The sequence below is a fragment of the Amphibalanus amphitrite genome, unplaced genomic scaffold (genome assembly GCF_019059575.1).
Source record: "Amphibalanus amphitrite isolate SeventyFive unplaced genomic scaffold, NRLGWU_Aamphi_draft 000181F_arrow, whole genome shotgun sequence".
Taxonomy (NCBI): domain Eukaryota; kingdom Metazoa; phylum Arthropoda; class Thecostraca; order Balanomorpha; family Balanidae; genus Amphibalanus; species Amphibalanus amphitrite.
Window position 1 is genome coordinate 388,787 of NW_024881676.1, and position 16,625 is coordinate 405,411.

The window sequence follows — 16,625 nt, forward strand, 5'->3', positions numbered from 1 at the left end:
TGTGGCAGCTTCGATCAGTACCCGTAACGACTCCAGCGGATCTGCAGCACAAAGACCTCGTGGGGTGACGTCTAGGTCGACAAATAAATTTTTGATGGATCTGTGAAATTATAGGTAACCACAAATTGATAGTATTCCAAATTAACTAGTAAAAAATCGGTCATTTAGGTACAAAATTCAAGCTTTTGTCAAAATAACTTTGGACTTCAAAATCCCGAATCGGTAAGATACTTTATTGGGATTATCAAGCAATGTAAATTTAACAATGTGCTGCCACTGAACATGCGATTACATCAGAATTTTGAAAACTTCCATGCACCGATTCATGTTATGGCAGGGTCCAAACGCCGAGGCCGATGACGGCGATCTTGATGACCTGACCAACTTCAACGCCAGACCTCCCATCGTACACGTCCTAGTGAGAGACGAGGCAAACGATGGCAGGCGCCATATGCCGAAGACAATTTTCACGGCACCGAACATGGAGCTATCCGATAACGACCCACGGCAGGTGCTGCAAAACCTCAGACGTAACATGCAGGCCGCTGCAGAGCAAAACCGGCTACGTCAGTTGCAAGTTGCTGAAGAACAGGCAAACAGGCGGACCACGATGCTCTACACAGGACTCGGCCTCTCCATCATGATAGTGGTAATGTTGTACATTCTCGACCCTTACATCATGCTACAAGATGTCCAAAACATTTTCACGTACTTTGGCGAAAATCTTCTGAGCTCAGATTCGTCGTACTTCCTGTGAAACGTTCACGTCGGCAACAGAACACAAGAACGTAACAAGAATCTTGCGGACATCCTGCAGCAAATCATCGCCGAATCATTAAACACGCGTTCGTATTTAAAATGTATTTGTTATCCCAAAGCCACATATTCTGCTCCCGGAATAAAAGCCCCTAAACGTGATGGCGGAACATTGGAATAAATAGCGTCTAGGGAAAGACTGGAAATATTAATTTGGCTCACGGTACGGGGTTCAGGAACAGTGCAAGCGTGGTCCGAACGCGTCATAAGCTCCGATCTCGACCAGTCGCTGACGCGAGCTCCGTCTATTTCCAACCAATCATAATTTGACAGCTACATGAGCGCTCCGCGGCGGCGGCGGTGGCGGCGTCCCGACGGCGCGGCGCTGGTCGGACCGGCCGGCGGCAGCGGACCGTGTCCCCACCGGCGACCCTCTGTGACACACGGCCGGTGGCAGCCCGCACCGCGCCGGGGCCGGACACACCGCGCGCGCGCCGGCGGCGGCGGCCGAAATCTCAGTCATTATCACAACCTAACACGGCCCCTGGCTCTCGCTGTTTGATGCGCGCGCGCCGGCGGACGGGCGGGCGGTCCGCGGACCCGTGCGGGCGCCGGACGGCCGTCCATCCTCCGCCGGCGGCAACACAATCCCACGCGGCAAGACTAGATGGGGTGAAGCCTATCGGGATTACAATGCGATACCGCTGTCATCGAACGGAACAACCACAAACTGGCATCAACAAAATTATTAAAAATACAATTTTTACAGCATGGCAGTACGCAATATTGGGCGGCGAACAAAGCGAGCCCCGGAGTCGACCGAGCAGCATGGTACAAAAATAAGCATTGTTCTTGATAAATTTGTTTATCGGTCATCGAGAGACGCCGAGCGTCACTGCGCGGAAGAATCACATTTCAACTCTCGAGGAGCAACGTAGGCGGTAAATAAGAGGTAGACGCGTACACCGAACAATAAGGGATAGACGAACACGAGGAGAGAGAAAGGGAGGGGCGCTCGGAGGTGGAGAGAGAGAGAGCAGACGACGGGCGGGGCGGGAGACAGAGCACTGCGGGCGGGCGGGCGGACGCGGCGGGCGGGGCGGGGCGGGCAGCAGGCGGCGGGGCCGTGGCCGAGTATTCCCGCCTCCCTGACGGGCGCGTACCGCACGGGCCGCCGGCGGCAGCGGCCCAGTTAGTACAGTGTTCGGTCACCATCTCTTCTCTCGCTCTCTCAAATCATAATACACGTCCTATCCATATGACAAATTAATAATCATCTGTATATATATCTACACAAGCACGTGAGGGTGGCGGTCTCGGCCTGGGGAGCCGTCGGCGGCGCTGGCGCCATCTACAATAAATAGTCCGCGCCGGTGGCGCCGCCTACAGGGCCGACTGGGGCCGGTGTCCGTGCAGGTGGCGCGGCGGGTACTGGGGCGGCGCGGCGCCGCTGGCCGGCCGGCCGCGCGCCACACTCAGCTGACCACTGCTGCCGCCGCCGCCGCCGGCCAGCGACGAGCCGTCGTCGCCGCTGCCGCCGCCGCCGCTGCCGTCCTCCACCTGCAGGGCCGAGAAGCCGAGCCGCAGCGACTCGTCGTCGAACTGCTCCAGGTTCAGGTGGTGGCGCTCCTGCAGGAGCCGGATCCGCTCGGCGCGCTCCTGCTGGAACTGCTGCCGCTCCTCCATCATCTGCAGGGGACGCAGGCGCGTGACCGACGGGGAACGGACCGGAGGGCGACGGGGAAACATTCCAAGACTGTCTAAACTCGACACATTAACATCATGGATGATCCATTTCAACCCTGACTAGACTGCAAGCTGATCACCTGACCCAAAGATTATCTCACGAGACCCCGCCACGTTCTCTCCCCCATGATTTGCATACCTTCTGCTCGAGCAGCTGGCGCCGGACGCTGACGCGCTCCTCCAGCTCCCGGCGTTCCTTGTTACGCTGACGCTCGGCGTTCAGCTTGTTCTTGCTCTGGTAGGCCATCAGGATCTCGAGCTCTCGGTCGAGCCGGTCCTTGAGCTGCTGCTGCTCCACCTCCTGAGACTCGTCCAGTCGGATCTGCAGGACGGGCAGGAGAAAGATGAGATAAGGAGGGTCCCACGCTCTCCTGCCTACTTTCCCCAGCATCGATACTTGAACAGAATTGAGACACATTACTCTAACTACCGTTTGTTTGCACCATCGTGAGCTCACGAAGCAGGCATCCAACACAAGCATCCGACTTAATCCAGTCAACTAGCCACAATCACCACTGGACAAAACAGTGAACACTCCCGTCTTACAGCTCACATAGCCCATCCCCAAAACAAACCACTAATATAAATCCCTCCTTTCCCTTCCACACAAACACAAATATAACCAATCACCCAACGTGACCCTCGTCCAGTCTTTACCGACTGTTTCTGGAGCATCTCGGCGATGCTGTGCTCGTACTGCTGGCCGAGCAGCGCCAGCTTGCGCTTCTGGTCCTCCTTGAGTCGCTTCAGCAGGCTCTTCTGCTCCTCCTTAGGCGTCGTCTGCTGAATCTGCTGCTTCAGCGCCTTGAACTGACGCGTCTGGATCTTGCACGTCTCGCGGTACTGCTTGCGGATCTGCACCTCCTTTTGCTGAGAAATGGAGAGGAGAGAGCGTCAGGAACTTTCTCGAATAAACACCATTCTAAGCATTACCAAGGATATGGTGCATTATCACATTTGACCGCTCCATCCAACCGCTTCTTTGCAAACTATATTCGCTTAATTGGATCAATTGGAACTCAGGTGCAGTCGGGCGATGCACACACCCCACTTGACATCCGAAAAATGATCCATCGAAAGCTGCGTCCACAACACCAACGCGTCAAACCCGCGGCCTCAACCGACTCCATCCCGACCCTTCCATCGCGCCCACTACACTAACCTTCAGACTCTTGGGCTGCTGTTTGAGCTCTAGGGCGTGCTTTTTCCGCAGCTCGCGCTGGGCGCGCCGCATGTACTCGTGCTGATTGTTCAGCTCGGTGGTGTGCATCGACTTGACGTGCTCCTCGCGCATGGCGTGCACGGCCTTCTGCTGTCGGTACTCGAGCTCCTGCGTCTGATCGTGGTGGCGCAGCAGCATGGCGTGCGCCTGCTCCAGCTGCTGCTGCCGCTTGTTCAGCTCCTGGAAACACAGAGAGTAGGGAGGATTAGACGGCGCAACGTAGAAACGTGTTAGGTGGTTGACATATTATCATTGATAACTCTGGCCAACGCCCTTGCACTCGGCATCAAAATAACAGCACGATTACGAACAACCCCCTCATTACAATCATCGTCAAGGCCCAGACGCGTATAACCTAACACTACCCTGTCCACGAAGTGTTTACAATCGTGCACCCTTCCCGCACTCGAGTATCCACCGTCACTCGTAACTCACATCTCTGAGCAGGTCCTGTTCGTGGTGGTGCTGGCCGACCAGCTTCCGGCGGCGGAACTTGCGGATCTCCAGGTCCAGGTAGTCCTTGTGGGTGCGCTTCAGACGCTGGTCCTCGGACGACTCGTGCTGCCGGATACTCTCCTTGTGGTTCCTGGAATAAGCGAGTGGGATGAGTGACCTAGTCGGTCGCAAAGGACCATGTAGTCCGAGCGCCCATAAACCCCGAAGGCGGACGGCGTCTAGCTCTAATACTGTGGACGGTTTAGTTTTTCATAAAAGCGATACACTGGACTCAAAATGAAAATTTCTACTTTAGTAATTCCATGGCAGTAATCCTACACACCGAAACCCCCAGAGACTAGATTAAGACCCCGCCCCGCCCTCACTTTCCGCTCTGTCACAACCAGGACATCCCACCACGATTACTTCCTTCAACCACTCGTCACGTCCCGCCGTCCCTGTTCCAGTTATACACCTCGCCCCTGCCCCTTCATCCGCCCCACCGCCCACACTCACTGCAGCATGGCGTCTCGCTGTTTCTTGGGCGTGCTCTCGTCGGTGCTGAGCTCCCGCTTCCAGCGCTCGATGTTCTGTTTGTTCTCCTTTTTGGCCTGTGCCAGGTAGAGTTTGTGTTCGGCCGCGTGCCGAGTGGTGATCTCCTTCTGTAGCGCCCGCTCAGCGGCGTTGTCGCCCTTCACCTGCAGCCGAACGACACAGGGAGGGTCACAAAACGATTATCGGAGTGTGTGAAGATTGGACAGCGTAAACAAAATAACCGTGAGAGAGCCTACATGTGCCGAGGGATAGTTATTATCACTAGCAAAATGTAAGCTAGTAAGGGACTAGAACCAGTCTGATCTACTTATGGCCAATCTGATCTATGCGGACTCGCACGGAAACAGATGAGGAATCCAAGGTTGTGTCTGGATGACGTCATGATACACTGGATACCCCTATTCTATCTGCAATCAGTCCTCTACATGCTTAATCTGCAGTCGGTCTCAGCACCCACCTTTTTCTCCATTTCCTGGTTGTGTTTGACCTGGAGCCGCTCCAGCTCCTTGGTGAACTGGGTGATGAGACTCTCGTACTCCTTGTCCAACACCGCCTTGTGGTTCTCCATCTCCACACGACACTTTTCCTCCAGCTGAAACACGGCGCAATATGACCGGTCAGAGCCGACGGACGTAGGACAGAGCAGCTGCAACGTTCGGCCATACCCAGCAGCTCAGAGCAGAGCTGTTGAAGGTATGATCAAAACGGCACAGTACTACTGCTCCAGGAACCAAAACAGCTGGAGGTGCCGTAAGATGGAAGCATCAGATTGCATGGACATTGTCTGCGAAAAGGCGGGAAAATACGCGCAACCACAGGCTGCCTACGTCGACCTCATGATAGAGCACACTGACCAAAGTCATAGCATGACATGGCTCTAAGCCCACAACACCGCTCCATAAAAACAAAGACAGTTAAAACTAAGCTCCCACCCCAAACCCCGCTCAGACGGCCGTACCTTGATGAGCGCGGCCTGGTGCTCGCGGCGCATGCGTTTGTAGCCGGACATTTGTTCGTGCATCTCCTCCTGCATGTGCTCCTTCTGCTGGCGCGTGATGAGCGTCGTCGTGCGGATCGTGGCGAAGTTGTTACTGTTCGCCTCCGTCTGCAGAAGAGAAGAGGAGAGAAGAGTCGCATTAATAAACATCGTGATGGGAAATATGGTAGGCTTGGCGAATGGTGACAAGCTGCTGCTAGAAACTGATCAGGAGCTGAAACAATGTAAGGCTTATGGGGTGTTTCAGAATGTCTATGTAGACCTAAATACGATAATAAGCTTGTGTTTTGATGCCATTCGAGTTTGGGTGGTAGTAACTAGAGGTGGCACTCGAGCTGAACCTACTACCGGTGACAACCTTTTTCGACGACAGATTATCCCATTCAAACAACTAGCCCAATCACTACACATTTCATGCTGGTCCGCGAAAGTCTTCTCCCTTTCCAACCACCCTTCAGCCCGGCGTCTCTGACCTTTGGTTTTCTGCCGGCGGTGAGGAAGCCCTGCGCGCCGCCCTCCCCGGGCGGTATGCTGCTGGTGGAGCTGCTCTGACTGCTGGCCGATATCGCCGCAGACTGCTCAGACGTAATGCTGTTGGACTTGCTGCCGTCGCCGAGCAGGTCGCCGTTGTCGCCCACAGAGTCCACTGTTGGGATGTAGAGGGGCGCGGATTGTCAGTAAGGAGTCCAGCTGAAGCCACTGCAATTATAGTAAGTCGTAACGGTACAGGCAGCACAGAGGCTAGTATGTCTGGAGCTCTAAACGAATTATATAAAAAAGAATAGAGAAGAGCCATAGAAGAATTAGCCCTGAAAGAACTGAGCCACGCGGAAGGAATCCGGAAGTCAATCAAAAACTGTGCAGTCCACCACAAACCTTTTCACATCAACGACTCCACCCGGACCCTGTCAACATTGAACCATCGCCCACCCTCACACCCCCATCTTCCACAACAGCCTATCAGCCTCCCCGCACACAGTCCCGACGTCCCCGACTGACCCTCGATGTCTCCGACGGTGCTCTCCGTCTCCGTCTCCACCATCAGGATCTTCTTCATCTTCTTGTAGTTGAGGTTGTCCAGTTCGCGCACGGCCGCCTTGGTGCGCGCTATCAGGTCCAGAATGATGTTCGGAGAGCGAGGCCGCACGATAAAATGGTGCTGCGGGAGGGGACAGAGATGGTGGTGTGATCAAAAGATATTAGACCGAGGCAGTCATGAGACGGTGGTATTCTGGTTCAGATTAATGGTTCCGCCAACTCATCGCACAGTGTCAGGACTCAGGTAATGGCTCGGATTCTCCATAAACCAGACAAATTTGCGAAAGATGGAGGGGGGGGGGGCAGCAAATCAGCGGTAATTACCAGCAAGCGATCTTTCTAAATATGGACTTCTATCACGCATGAGGCGGACTTCTAGCATGACGTATGAGAAGACCCTCAACAACAATATCGGCCTTCAGACATTATTTTGCAACAAAATGATGCAATAAGAGGCTACTTTAGACACTTGATAACTAGGGAGTCCCCGACCCGCCCCCGTCCCCCCGTTCCGTCCCCGGAGTTATCAGCCCGCTGCGCTCACCGAGAGTAACCGACTGGCCGTGGGTCGGTCACACGGGTCCTTCATCAGACACAGCGTCACAAAGTGGCGAAACACGTCCGACCAGCCGCGAGACGCCAGCGTCGGGCTGTCGTTCTGCGCTATGTGGTACAAGGCACTCATAGCGTTCATGTTGAAATACGGCGGCTTCCGCTCCGCTGTGGGGTGGGGGAGACGGAGCTGTCAGCGGGGAGGGGAGGGGAGTCAGACATCCCGGACATCAGTGAGGGGTTCATCCTAATATGGCAAAAGTCCTGACAAGGTACGAATAACACTGCGGCTGTCATCAGCTGATCTGATAATTGAGCTATCTACCACACCCAAAATCTGAGATATCCACCGCATTTAGCACCAAAGGCTCAATCATTCTATCTTATCCTATCATACATAAACACCGTCATCCGACCGAGATTCCGTCCGTCCGTCAGTCATCTGACTGAGGCGCCACTGCCGTGGGAGGCGGCGGAGATCTTATGTAACGGCCTCAGATGGCTCAAAAACTAATCGGCTCTCGTACTATTTACAGACGGTCCACAAGCACACGTGCGCACCAGCGCAGTGCGGGAGCCGTCGCCGCTGAATGATAACGAATAACGATACGGGCAGCAGAGCATCGCAGTGGTGGTCCTACGCATCTTGTCTGTGATATGACGCCTGCGCTACGACATGCACACGTGCCAGAAGTGTGTGACAATAGTTGGTGTACTCCTCGCGAAGCTGTACCACGAACCTCTATATAAGAAGTTACAATCAAATCCTTCCTTTTTAAACTTACTGCATTCGCCCAAATCATTACCCCAACGCATAATTACAACATCACTAACAGACTTTTCAGTCCCACTGCCACGGTCCGCCCTAGCCATCGTCACGCCGTACGGCCGTCGGCCAGAATCCGGACAAAAACGCATAAACAGCTGTCCAGGCACGCGTTCTGTCCATCCGGCGGACGGCGGACGGCGGCGACGGACGCGTCTGGCCGGCCCCGCGCCCTCGGCGGGGGAGTAGGGTGTACGGCAACTGACCGACTATTCTGTCTCCACTGTCCGTCTCCACCGACTGTCTCCAGAACAGTGTTTGTTTGAGTTGGATGGAAGACCGGGTTTTAGGGAGGAGTGTCATATTGACACACCCCGTACACACGCCCATTCACGTGTTTTGTCGAAAGTTGGAGCGTGCGCAAGTTTGATAAGACAAACTATCATGTTCGAGGACTGGCTGCTCCGACGCCGAAGTTATTGAAACTTGAAATGAAAAATATTTCTCTCGTATGCTCAGAACACGACAGCCGGGAGCAAAAAATCAAAGCCCACACAAAAGCATCGAAGCCGAAACGGAGCTACAACGAGAAGTCGACTGAAGAAATAGTTTTATCGTCCCAACATTCCGGCTATATCGACCAAGCATGAAGTCACAGCTGACAAGGAAACTATACCTGCGAGCTGTTTCTTTTAATAGAAAATCGATAGGTAATTAATCATGGTCAACACACCCAAAGCGGCTCAAACGCCGGACAAACACAACCAGAAGTCCCAAATCACCCGATAACCAGATTCAGCCGGCATTCTCAGTCACCTACCATTCCCCGGTGCCACTAAACCAGTCCCTTATCACCCACCACGCCGTCCCCTATAATTTCCTTCACTTCCATTCAGTTCACTGACCCTGAGCGCCCGTCCCACCCACACAAAACTCACCGAGTTCCAGGCAGGTGATGCCCAGTGACCAGATGTCCACTTTGCCGTCATACTGTCCCTCATCCATGGCCAGGATCACCTCCGGGCTCATCCAGTACGGCGTGCCCACAAAACTATTGGCCGGACACTTGAGACTGGCCGAGCCGAAATCAGCTGAGGGAGGGGGGGGGGGGGGCGGGTCAGTGCGGGCGGGGCGGGGCGGGGAGAGAAATACGTCACGCTGGGATAACACGGCGGCGGCTGGGCGGCTCCGCCGCCATCACCCGTGGTTAAGTGTCAAGTGAATCACTGGGGTGGAATGACGACGGTGAGGGACGGGGGAGGGGAGAATTGGAGCCAGGAGAGGGGGGAGCTGGAACACGGACCGCTCACATGCAGCCGGCCCAATTGAAGCCAGTTGTTGGGAGGTCGACTAGACTGAGCATCCCACGCTGTAGCTCGGCTCACCGGCCGCCGCTACCATCTCCACACGCGCACACACCTAACAAGGTCATATCAGCGCCAAGGGCTGGTGGTCGGCGCCGCTCTGTTGACGGACATTGCCAAATGCCACCAGTGAGCACTCGAGCTCGAGTGTGATGCATACCGGCAGATTGTATATCACCTACTTGACCCGACCTCAATCACTCACCCATATATACTCACACCTTGTCTAAGCCTGACATTCACAGCACACCAAGGTCACACAATACAAACATCCCCATCAATGAGTGTGCACCCACATTATAAACCGTGTAGCTAAATGTCACTACTTAAACGAGCTACTAGATTTAATTCCAACTGACTACTCTATCGTCCAGCCCCGACCCGCCACTATCCCCGTTTGTGGCACGTACCGAGTTTGACGTGTCCGTACTCTGTGAGCAGGATGTTTCCGGCCTTGATGTCCCGGTGGATCTTGCCCATCGAGTGGAGGTAGTCGAGCCCGTTCAGCACGTCCTCGGTGATGGCAGCGATCTCGTCCTCCTTCAGTGGCGCCTTGTGCACCTCGATGATGTCCGAGGCCGAGCCCAGACAATACTCCATCACAAACTGACGGAGGAGAAGTAGAATACAGACATGCACTTAGAGGGTACCAAGGGCAAACATTGCCGTTCATAACTTTGGCATTATAAAAAGCATACGTCAGCCTGACCTTCGCCATGAACTGAAGGCCAGCGCAATACGCATACCGTAAAACAGTAGCATCCAAGCGAACATGAGCATAAATCAGCCCGACTTCCATAAAGAAGCGGACTAACCCTGCTTATAAACTTTGATCCGCCTAATAGACCGTATGATATGATAGATCCAGTGTGGCGATGTCGGATGACATTTGACACCGGGACTGATGACCGGCATCTTCGCAATATTTTGCCCGCGACGACGTCTGCTGCCAGCCTGACGGATCCGTGCCCTCCCTCTCGAACTACTTAGTCCTCTCTGCACCCTGACGTATCGCCCCTGACATCCGGTCCACCGCTCCATCTCCGCTGGAAAGACCGAACAGCCGCTCCGCGAGCCCTACTGTCCGCGGTGGACCGTCCCCACTGCCCCGCTTCCCATAATCTAAAACAGAAGTGGTTAACCCCGTAATGCGGTCCTAATCAGGCCCACGACCGCCTGACGTCCGGGCCGCGACTGGCGTCGACAATAATTTGAAACTCGCTGTTGGCTACTGGAGCATTTCAACCAAGAAAGTATATTCCATCGTGACATGACCCCAGGACAAGAAATATCGGCTCTCACAGTTCACCACTACATAACTTTGCTGTCATATTTCCCAAATATTACATGCAATTGTCAATTATGCAATATCCATTTACGCCATCGTCTCTCCGATCCGCTGACTTGTTCCAGATCTCATCCGGCCCGCGTCCAAAAAAGTTGGCCGTCTCTGCTCTGCAGCCTCCCCCTCCCACCACGCCGAACAGCGACCCTTCCCATCACAAGGCCACGCCCTACAGGACCCTCCCCTCCCCTCTCGCAAGGCCACGCCCTACAAGACTCCCCCCCCCCTCCCTCCCACAATTCGTCTGAATGGCCGTCAGCAGCGCGCACAGAGACACTGTCTCGGGTGATTCAGGTTTTCCAGTGAGCGCGGCAGGCGGCTGCGGAGGCGTGTGCGGTGGGACGGACTGTGTGGGTGTCACTATCGGACCGGCCGTGAGTGACAGCACGCGCCCATCACACCAACATACACACACGGGCTAGATAGTGGCTACGGGGTAACGAACGAGCGTGGCACGGGTTCATACGAAACCCGTCGCCGGGTTTAGGACGTTTATTCTCAGTTTTGTCGGAACTCGGTGACGTGTAGCCGACATGTTTGGACGCCAGCCGCTGATGAATTGGGATGAGCCACACTGAGATGGCACGGAGCGCGCTGGTGAGTTAGTGTGGCATGAGCCGGCCCCGTGTCGGACGTAAGGGCTGAATGTATGACCCGATGACGCTCTGAGTCAGTCGGTCGACTCGAGGAGCCCGTGGCTGCGTCCATCATCGGAACCCCTGACGCACCGGGCCCAACTAGCCAGCAGTGACACGACGAGAAACTATGCAGCAACCTATATCGACGGGCACTTCTACTTTGAAACCTCTGCACCATGCTCAGACGTTAGGCACCAACAATGAATGAAATGATGTACCTAGTGGATAGCAGTGATTGTCACAGTGACTGAGCTGAGAAGTAACTAGAAGTTCGTAATAGTTGCGGCCAGTGGACATCACCAGAATTACGCTGGATGACGTCATAACAGCCCAAGCTGTTTTAACATCACCGGATGAGGTAATTTTGTGTGCCGTTATAATAAACATCGTTCATCAGCACCAGGCTTACGATGAATAACGCTACACATTTCGTGAGAAAAAAAGCTATAAACACGAACCCGGTGAGACGAAATGATTCAGCAATATACTTAATGTTAATAGTTCATCGGATATATTTCGCTGAAATATTCGCAATGCAGTGCTAATTTCAATAAATAACTCAAATGACGCCGTAATTGTTAAACTGACCGATAATGCGTTCAACTGAATTTTGCGAGTCAAAGAATATATGATGCATCCGCTCTGTGATAAAGTTGGACAGAGACAGATAACCGTAATTACAGTAATTTATTTCACTTAATAAACTACGGACAACCGTGAAAACTTCCTCATTTCGATGAAATGAATTAATACGATGGCTATCAAATGTGATTGTCGAGAGCATCACTCCCGACTAAGCCTCAGGGATGGCGAACCGGGGAAGAATTACATTCTTGAAGTTATTATATGAAGCTCACTGATCTCTGATACAGTTAGCTGCTATCAATAGCTATCTTTTGTGAACCCATATCTAACGAAAATAACGTGTATAAACGAAACGTTTTACGGTGTCACGCCCACCTCTCTATGTTCTGGCACTGCGGTGCCATGCAAACTATTCCAGTTTTTCTCATGACTAAAATACTTTATCAGAACTGCATCTGGTCAGAGACTTCACAGTCGTACGTACGAGACCTGCATTTCTGTGTACAACCCAGTATGAGTTACAGAGTAGTCCTGGCACGCATGCATCATCACATGGATTAGGCATCATAATTCAGAACACTCACCCATGCCGTATGATCCTTGAGATAGCAGGCCTTGTACTCGACAGTGTTTTTGTGGTTGAGCTGCCGCAGGAAGCGCAGCTCCTTCAGGATCTCCTGCCACTTTTCGGCGCTCTGTTTGCCTGTGTACGACATCTTCTTAATGGCGACCACCTACGAACGGCCGCGAGGGGAGAGGGCGGGTCAGAGAGCCGTCAGAGGGGCGGAGGTTGGCGGTCCGACACGGAGGAACAGAGACATGTGACCCAACATTAGCAGCATAAACAAACACATTTACACCTCACTACAGACCCCTAGTGCGCTGATAACACTGTCTGCGTCTCGGTAATCTCGTACCTCCTTTGTGACGACATTTCTGGCGTAGTAGACGGCGCCGAAGCTGCCGTGACCGATCTCACGCAGATCCTCAAACACTCGCTCCGGGTCATCGCGCTCAAACAGGTCGGCGATCTCGGGGTCCTTCAGACTGCCAGCCCTGACAAACACAAACACACAAACACACAGGTCAGATTCTCAGCCCTACCACAGCCAGACAGACAACCAGGCCAAAGACCACACATACTGCCAATCCTGCCACACAAACATCAACAGGTTGGCAATCTCAGGGTCCTTCAGACTGCCAGCCCTGACAAACACAAACACATATGTGTCAGATTCCCAGCCCTGCCACGAAAGATACAAACAGGCCAGCATGTTTTTAGCAGTTTGTCAGTTCTACTACAATATGCAAAAAGGTCGAGAAAATTAGGAACCTACTGCTTGCAGCCCTTAAATTCACAAACATACAAATAGTTCAGTGGTCTCAACTTCTCAAGGCCTTTCAGACATTCAGCCCAAACTAGCCAGTAAATCTTGGCCCTTCAGGCTGCCAGTAGCCAATCACTGCTACTTCCAGACAAGCAGATCATCAATATTTAGAGCATGATGTTCAACCATGTACATGGTTGTAGGAATAAGCTACATGCATGTAGCTTATTCCTGCTAGCAAGCCTGCACAAAACCATATCCTGATTTTTAAATACTAGTTTTCATACACACAAATTCTATGCCATATCAAAAATAATCAAATTAATTTACAATAGAGTGGAGTAAGAAGCCAATGGAGTAAAAAATGGAGTGCTTACTTCTGGAAAGCACTGGTTCATTTATGCCTTTGGCTGGTAATTAATTTAACATATTTGATTAACATTCAAGTGACATATGAATCTATGAGAAATCACAGAATTGTTTGTAAGGTAAAACAGTCTGATGAGGGTAAGTATTTGATACTTCTTCATGCCAAGACATAAAACTCATACAAAATGAATATCACAATAATAAGACACAGAAGTAAAAATAGTAGTGAAACATGAGTTAAAGAATTAAGAAGTTATTAATGAAAGTGTATAACTCAGCAGATATCAAACAAATGTTTGGCAAAGATACAATCTTTAATTTCCTGTTCACAATTGACAAATGAAAATGCAGCATACATCTGCTCTTATCATAAGAGTACAACTTGGCTGTGTCATATGATATATCTCATCATAATGCTCAGATTTGTTTTCCTATGAAAACAATATATAAATTTATACATGAAAGGTAGGTATTCCACTATGAACAAAAATGCTCTTCAAATAGAGCAAATTCCTTATTGCTTTTTGTAACACACATCTCCAGATTGGAAGGTACCTCAAACAGGAGCAAAGCTTGTATGCGTGTTCTCACCTTATGCTGGGCGGTGGCTGAGGCCTGGACCCTATGGTGCCAGCTTCCCGAGTACAACGTGGTAAAAACACTCCCACTCACACACCACCTGGAAGACCAATTATCTGAAAATGCGCAGAAATTAGCAGTAACAGCAAGTAACACAAAGTTGAATGTTTATGTTTTATAAAGCAATAGTTCTATTCTAACAAAATCACAATATAAAACAATAGTTCTATTCTAACAAAATCACAAATATTAATAGCACATTGAGGTAGGTACCTATGTAGCAAAGTATTACTTTTAATATGAATTGATAGGTATGTTATTTGAAACTTTTCCTAAACTTCCAGTGAATTCTGCACAAAAGCCAAAGCTTAAAATACTCCAGACCCTATAGAGCTAAAAAAACTGAGCAATACTTGAGAAGCGCTTAAAATCTTAGGATGTGTCGGGAATGTGAAATAAAAATTCTTTAAATAATCAATTAAACAACATCACACTTAAATGAAACCAATGAAGTGGAAAGGTTTCATAATAATAGCCATCTGTTAATTGGATCATGAACATAAAGAACCAACAAAACTGCATTCCAAAACAGTAATTATTCATACAAAAGGAAGCCAACTGGTGTAGACAAAAGCGGCGCTTTAGGGTGTGCCAGTTGACCCTTCAGAGATTCACCTCCTTACTTCGATAAAGGCATTACGGTAACGATGATTTTTACATTAAAACGCAAGCAGAATTATTGGTCTTTTATCTCTAACTGAGCTAGACCTTCAGAAAAAGCACAACAATGAAAACGGGTGGCATCACGCCGAGCCTTTTACAGACCGTCCTTCACGGAGGACTCGCAAAAACACGATGAAGGAACAGCTTGGTGAAGACACCACAATACATGCGAATAAAATTGCCAATCTGCAAGCGAGAATGATAAATTAAGTGTCACTACAAACCTCTTTTGTCTTGAAACAAAACAAAAAGGAAGAACGGGACAAATTCTATCTCCGATAGGAAAATGGCGCACGAATGCGCATGCGCGAGTCAAAAACATGTGTTTTGCAGGTATCAGTAAGAACTGATTCTCATTAAGCCAGTCTTTTATTACCTTAATAATTATTCAAAAAATATTTAGTTTTTAAAAAGGATGCTATACCCCTAAAATATCACAAAAACTTGAAGTCATATTGAAAACTTAGCATTTGATATTGTTTCATATCTCACGCGTCAAAGACGTAATAGACGCAAATGTAGATGGCCCTTGTTTTTTTTTTTCAGTTTTTGAAGTTTTGGAAGACTGCAGCTTTGGCGGGGAAAATAGCTTGTTGTTGGATGCTGTATTGTTGTATTTCGACCTGTACCTACGCATCTTAGTGTTGTTCTTTGGATTGTGGCAGAAAATAATTGCCTTTACGTCCTTTACGTTTCGGAAATCTTGAGCTCAAGGCCTTGATTGAGCTGATACTCTTGAACCAGTCCCTGCCAAAACAGGTAGGTAGGTTAAGGTAAATATATCGTCTTGTATTTATTTCATTACAATTATATAATTTCAGAGTAGGCATTATCATGGATTAGGTATTCCTGCGAAATGCACGTGAGTCGTGAACGTTTTGAATTTAGTCTTAAACTTATTGAAATTGCGCCTATAAAGGTGTAGTGACTTACCTACAGACTTATCCCTCCTACACCTGTAGATATTGCTATATCTCAATCTGATGTCATATTGTCATGTCAATGAATTTTTATTCATGGGGTTGGTTTGTTTCACAAGCATGGTGACACATACCCGCCCTGCCTATCATCAGGAGGTGCTCAACGATGCCAAACGTGCGGCTTGGTCGGCCAGCAGGAATGTCAGAGGATGAATCTGACTCGGACGATGGCATGGCGGTGGGCCCTGCACCGCCGCCAAGAACCCGATCCAGCAAACCGATGACGAACGGCACACCAGCCAAGGTCAGTGTCTGGTCAGCTGTACTGTAGCAGAACCACAGAGTTCTGTTGCCCTGTAGCCCATCCATTCCCACTTCCCAGCAAATGTCTGTTTGTCATCCATCTGTTTGATCGCCTGGCCGTTCGTTCGTCGATTTGTTTTTGTCCATCTGTCCACCATGCACCATGAAACACATGTACCTAATATCCAAAACACGCAAATCATCTAACCAATGGCCGATGCCGTGTGTTATCCTTCCAGGGCGGCTCGTCGTTCCTGACCCACCCCCGGCGCCGGACCGATTTCACCGCCCCGCCACTTGAGGATTTCCGCACTGCCATCGCCCAGGGCAGCCTGGCCGACGTCAAGATACTCGTCAACCAAGGTAGGGACTTAAGGGGTGCAGGCTGCACGGGGACGGCAGTG

At 50.8% G+C, this 16,625-nt stretch overlaps 2 protein-coding genes and 1 long non-coding RNA gene across 4 annotated transcripts in view; 2 read left to right on the plus strand and 1 right to left on the minus strand.

Moving 5' to 3' along the window:
- Positions 1 to 89: 89 nt before the first annotated feature.
- Positions 90 to 962, plus strand: LOC122384116. Its single transcript, XR_006256987.1, has 2 exons — positions 90 to 222; positions 338 to 962. It is a non-coding gene; the product is annotated as an uncharacterized LOC122384116 (long non-coding RNA).
- Positions 847 to 15,317, minus strand: LOC122384115 (serine/threonine-protein kinase Tao-like). 2 transcript variants are annotated; one of them, XM_043371148.1, is made up of 17 exons: positions 15,223 to 15,317; positions 14,288 to 14,391; positions 12,917 to 13,055; positions 12,584 to 12,733; positions 9,842 to 10,037; positions 9,006 to 9,158; positions 7,294 to 7,469; positions 6,711 to 6,870; positions 6,185 to 6,357; positions 5,673 to 5,819; positions 5,172 to 5,306; positions 4,676 to 4,857; positions 4,160 to 4,310; positions 3,665 to 3,904; positions 3,160 to 3,372; positions 2,642 to 2,824; positions 847 to 2,445 (listed from the first exon to the last, which is right to left on the minus strand). In XM_043371148.1, the coding sequence occupies exons 4-17, from the start codon at positions 12,713 to 12,715 to the stop codon at positions 2,140 to 2,142; spliced, it is 2,547 nt and encodes an 848-aa protein (XP_043227083.1). In that variant the 5' UTR covers positions 12,716 to 12,733; positions 12,917 to 13,055; positions 14,288 to 14,391; positions 15,223 to 15,317; the 3' UTR covers positions 847 to 2,139. The 2 variants fall into 2 exon arrangements, with proteins under 2 accessions (XP_043227083.1, XP_043227082.1); XM_043371147.1 differs by lacking the exon at positions 15,223 to 15,317 and adding an exon at positions 14,959 to 15,072.
- A 193-nt stretch (positions 15,318 to 15,510) lies between these two features.
- Positions 15,511 to 16,625, plus strand: part of LOC122384119 (ankyrin repeat, SAM and basic leucine zipper domain-containing protein 1-like) — a 53,305-nt gene continuing 52,190 nt past the window's right edge. Inside the window, exons 1-3 of the mRNA XM_043371151.1 lie at positions 15,511 to 15,757; positions 16,072 to 16,222; positions 16,461 to 16,584. Coding sequence (XP_043227086.1) covers positions 16,085 to 16,222; positions 16,461 to 16,584 — 262 coding nt within the window. The 5' untranslated portion in view covers positions 15,511 to 15,757; positions 16,072 to 16,084. The remainder of the gene's footprint in view (positions 15,758 to 16,071; positions 16,223 to 16,460; positions 16,585 to 16,625) is intronic.

Coding starts and splice junctions, on each gene's coding strand:
- LOC122384115 (XM_043371148.1), bottom strand. CDS start 12,715: ATGTCGTACACAGGCAAACAGAGCGCCGAAAAGTGGCAGGAGATCCTG. Junction 9,159..9,841: donor GTACGGACACGTCAAACTCG/GTACGTGCCACA, acceptor CCCCTCCCTCAG/CTGATTTCGGCTCGGCCAGT. Junction 3,373..3,664: donor AGCAGCCCAAGAGTCTGAAG/GTTAGTGTAGTG, acceptor TCCATTTCTCAG/CAAAAGGAGGTGCAGATCCG.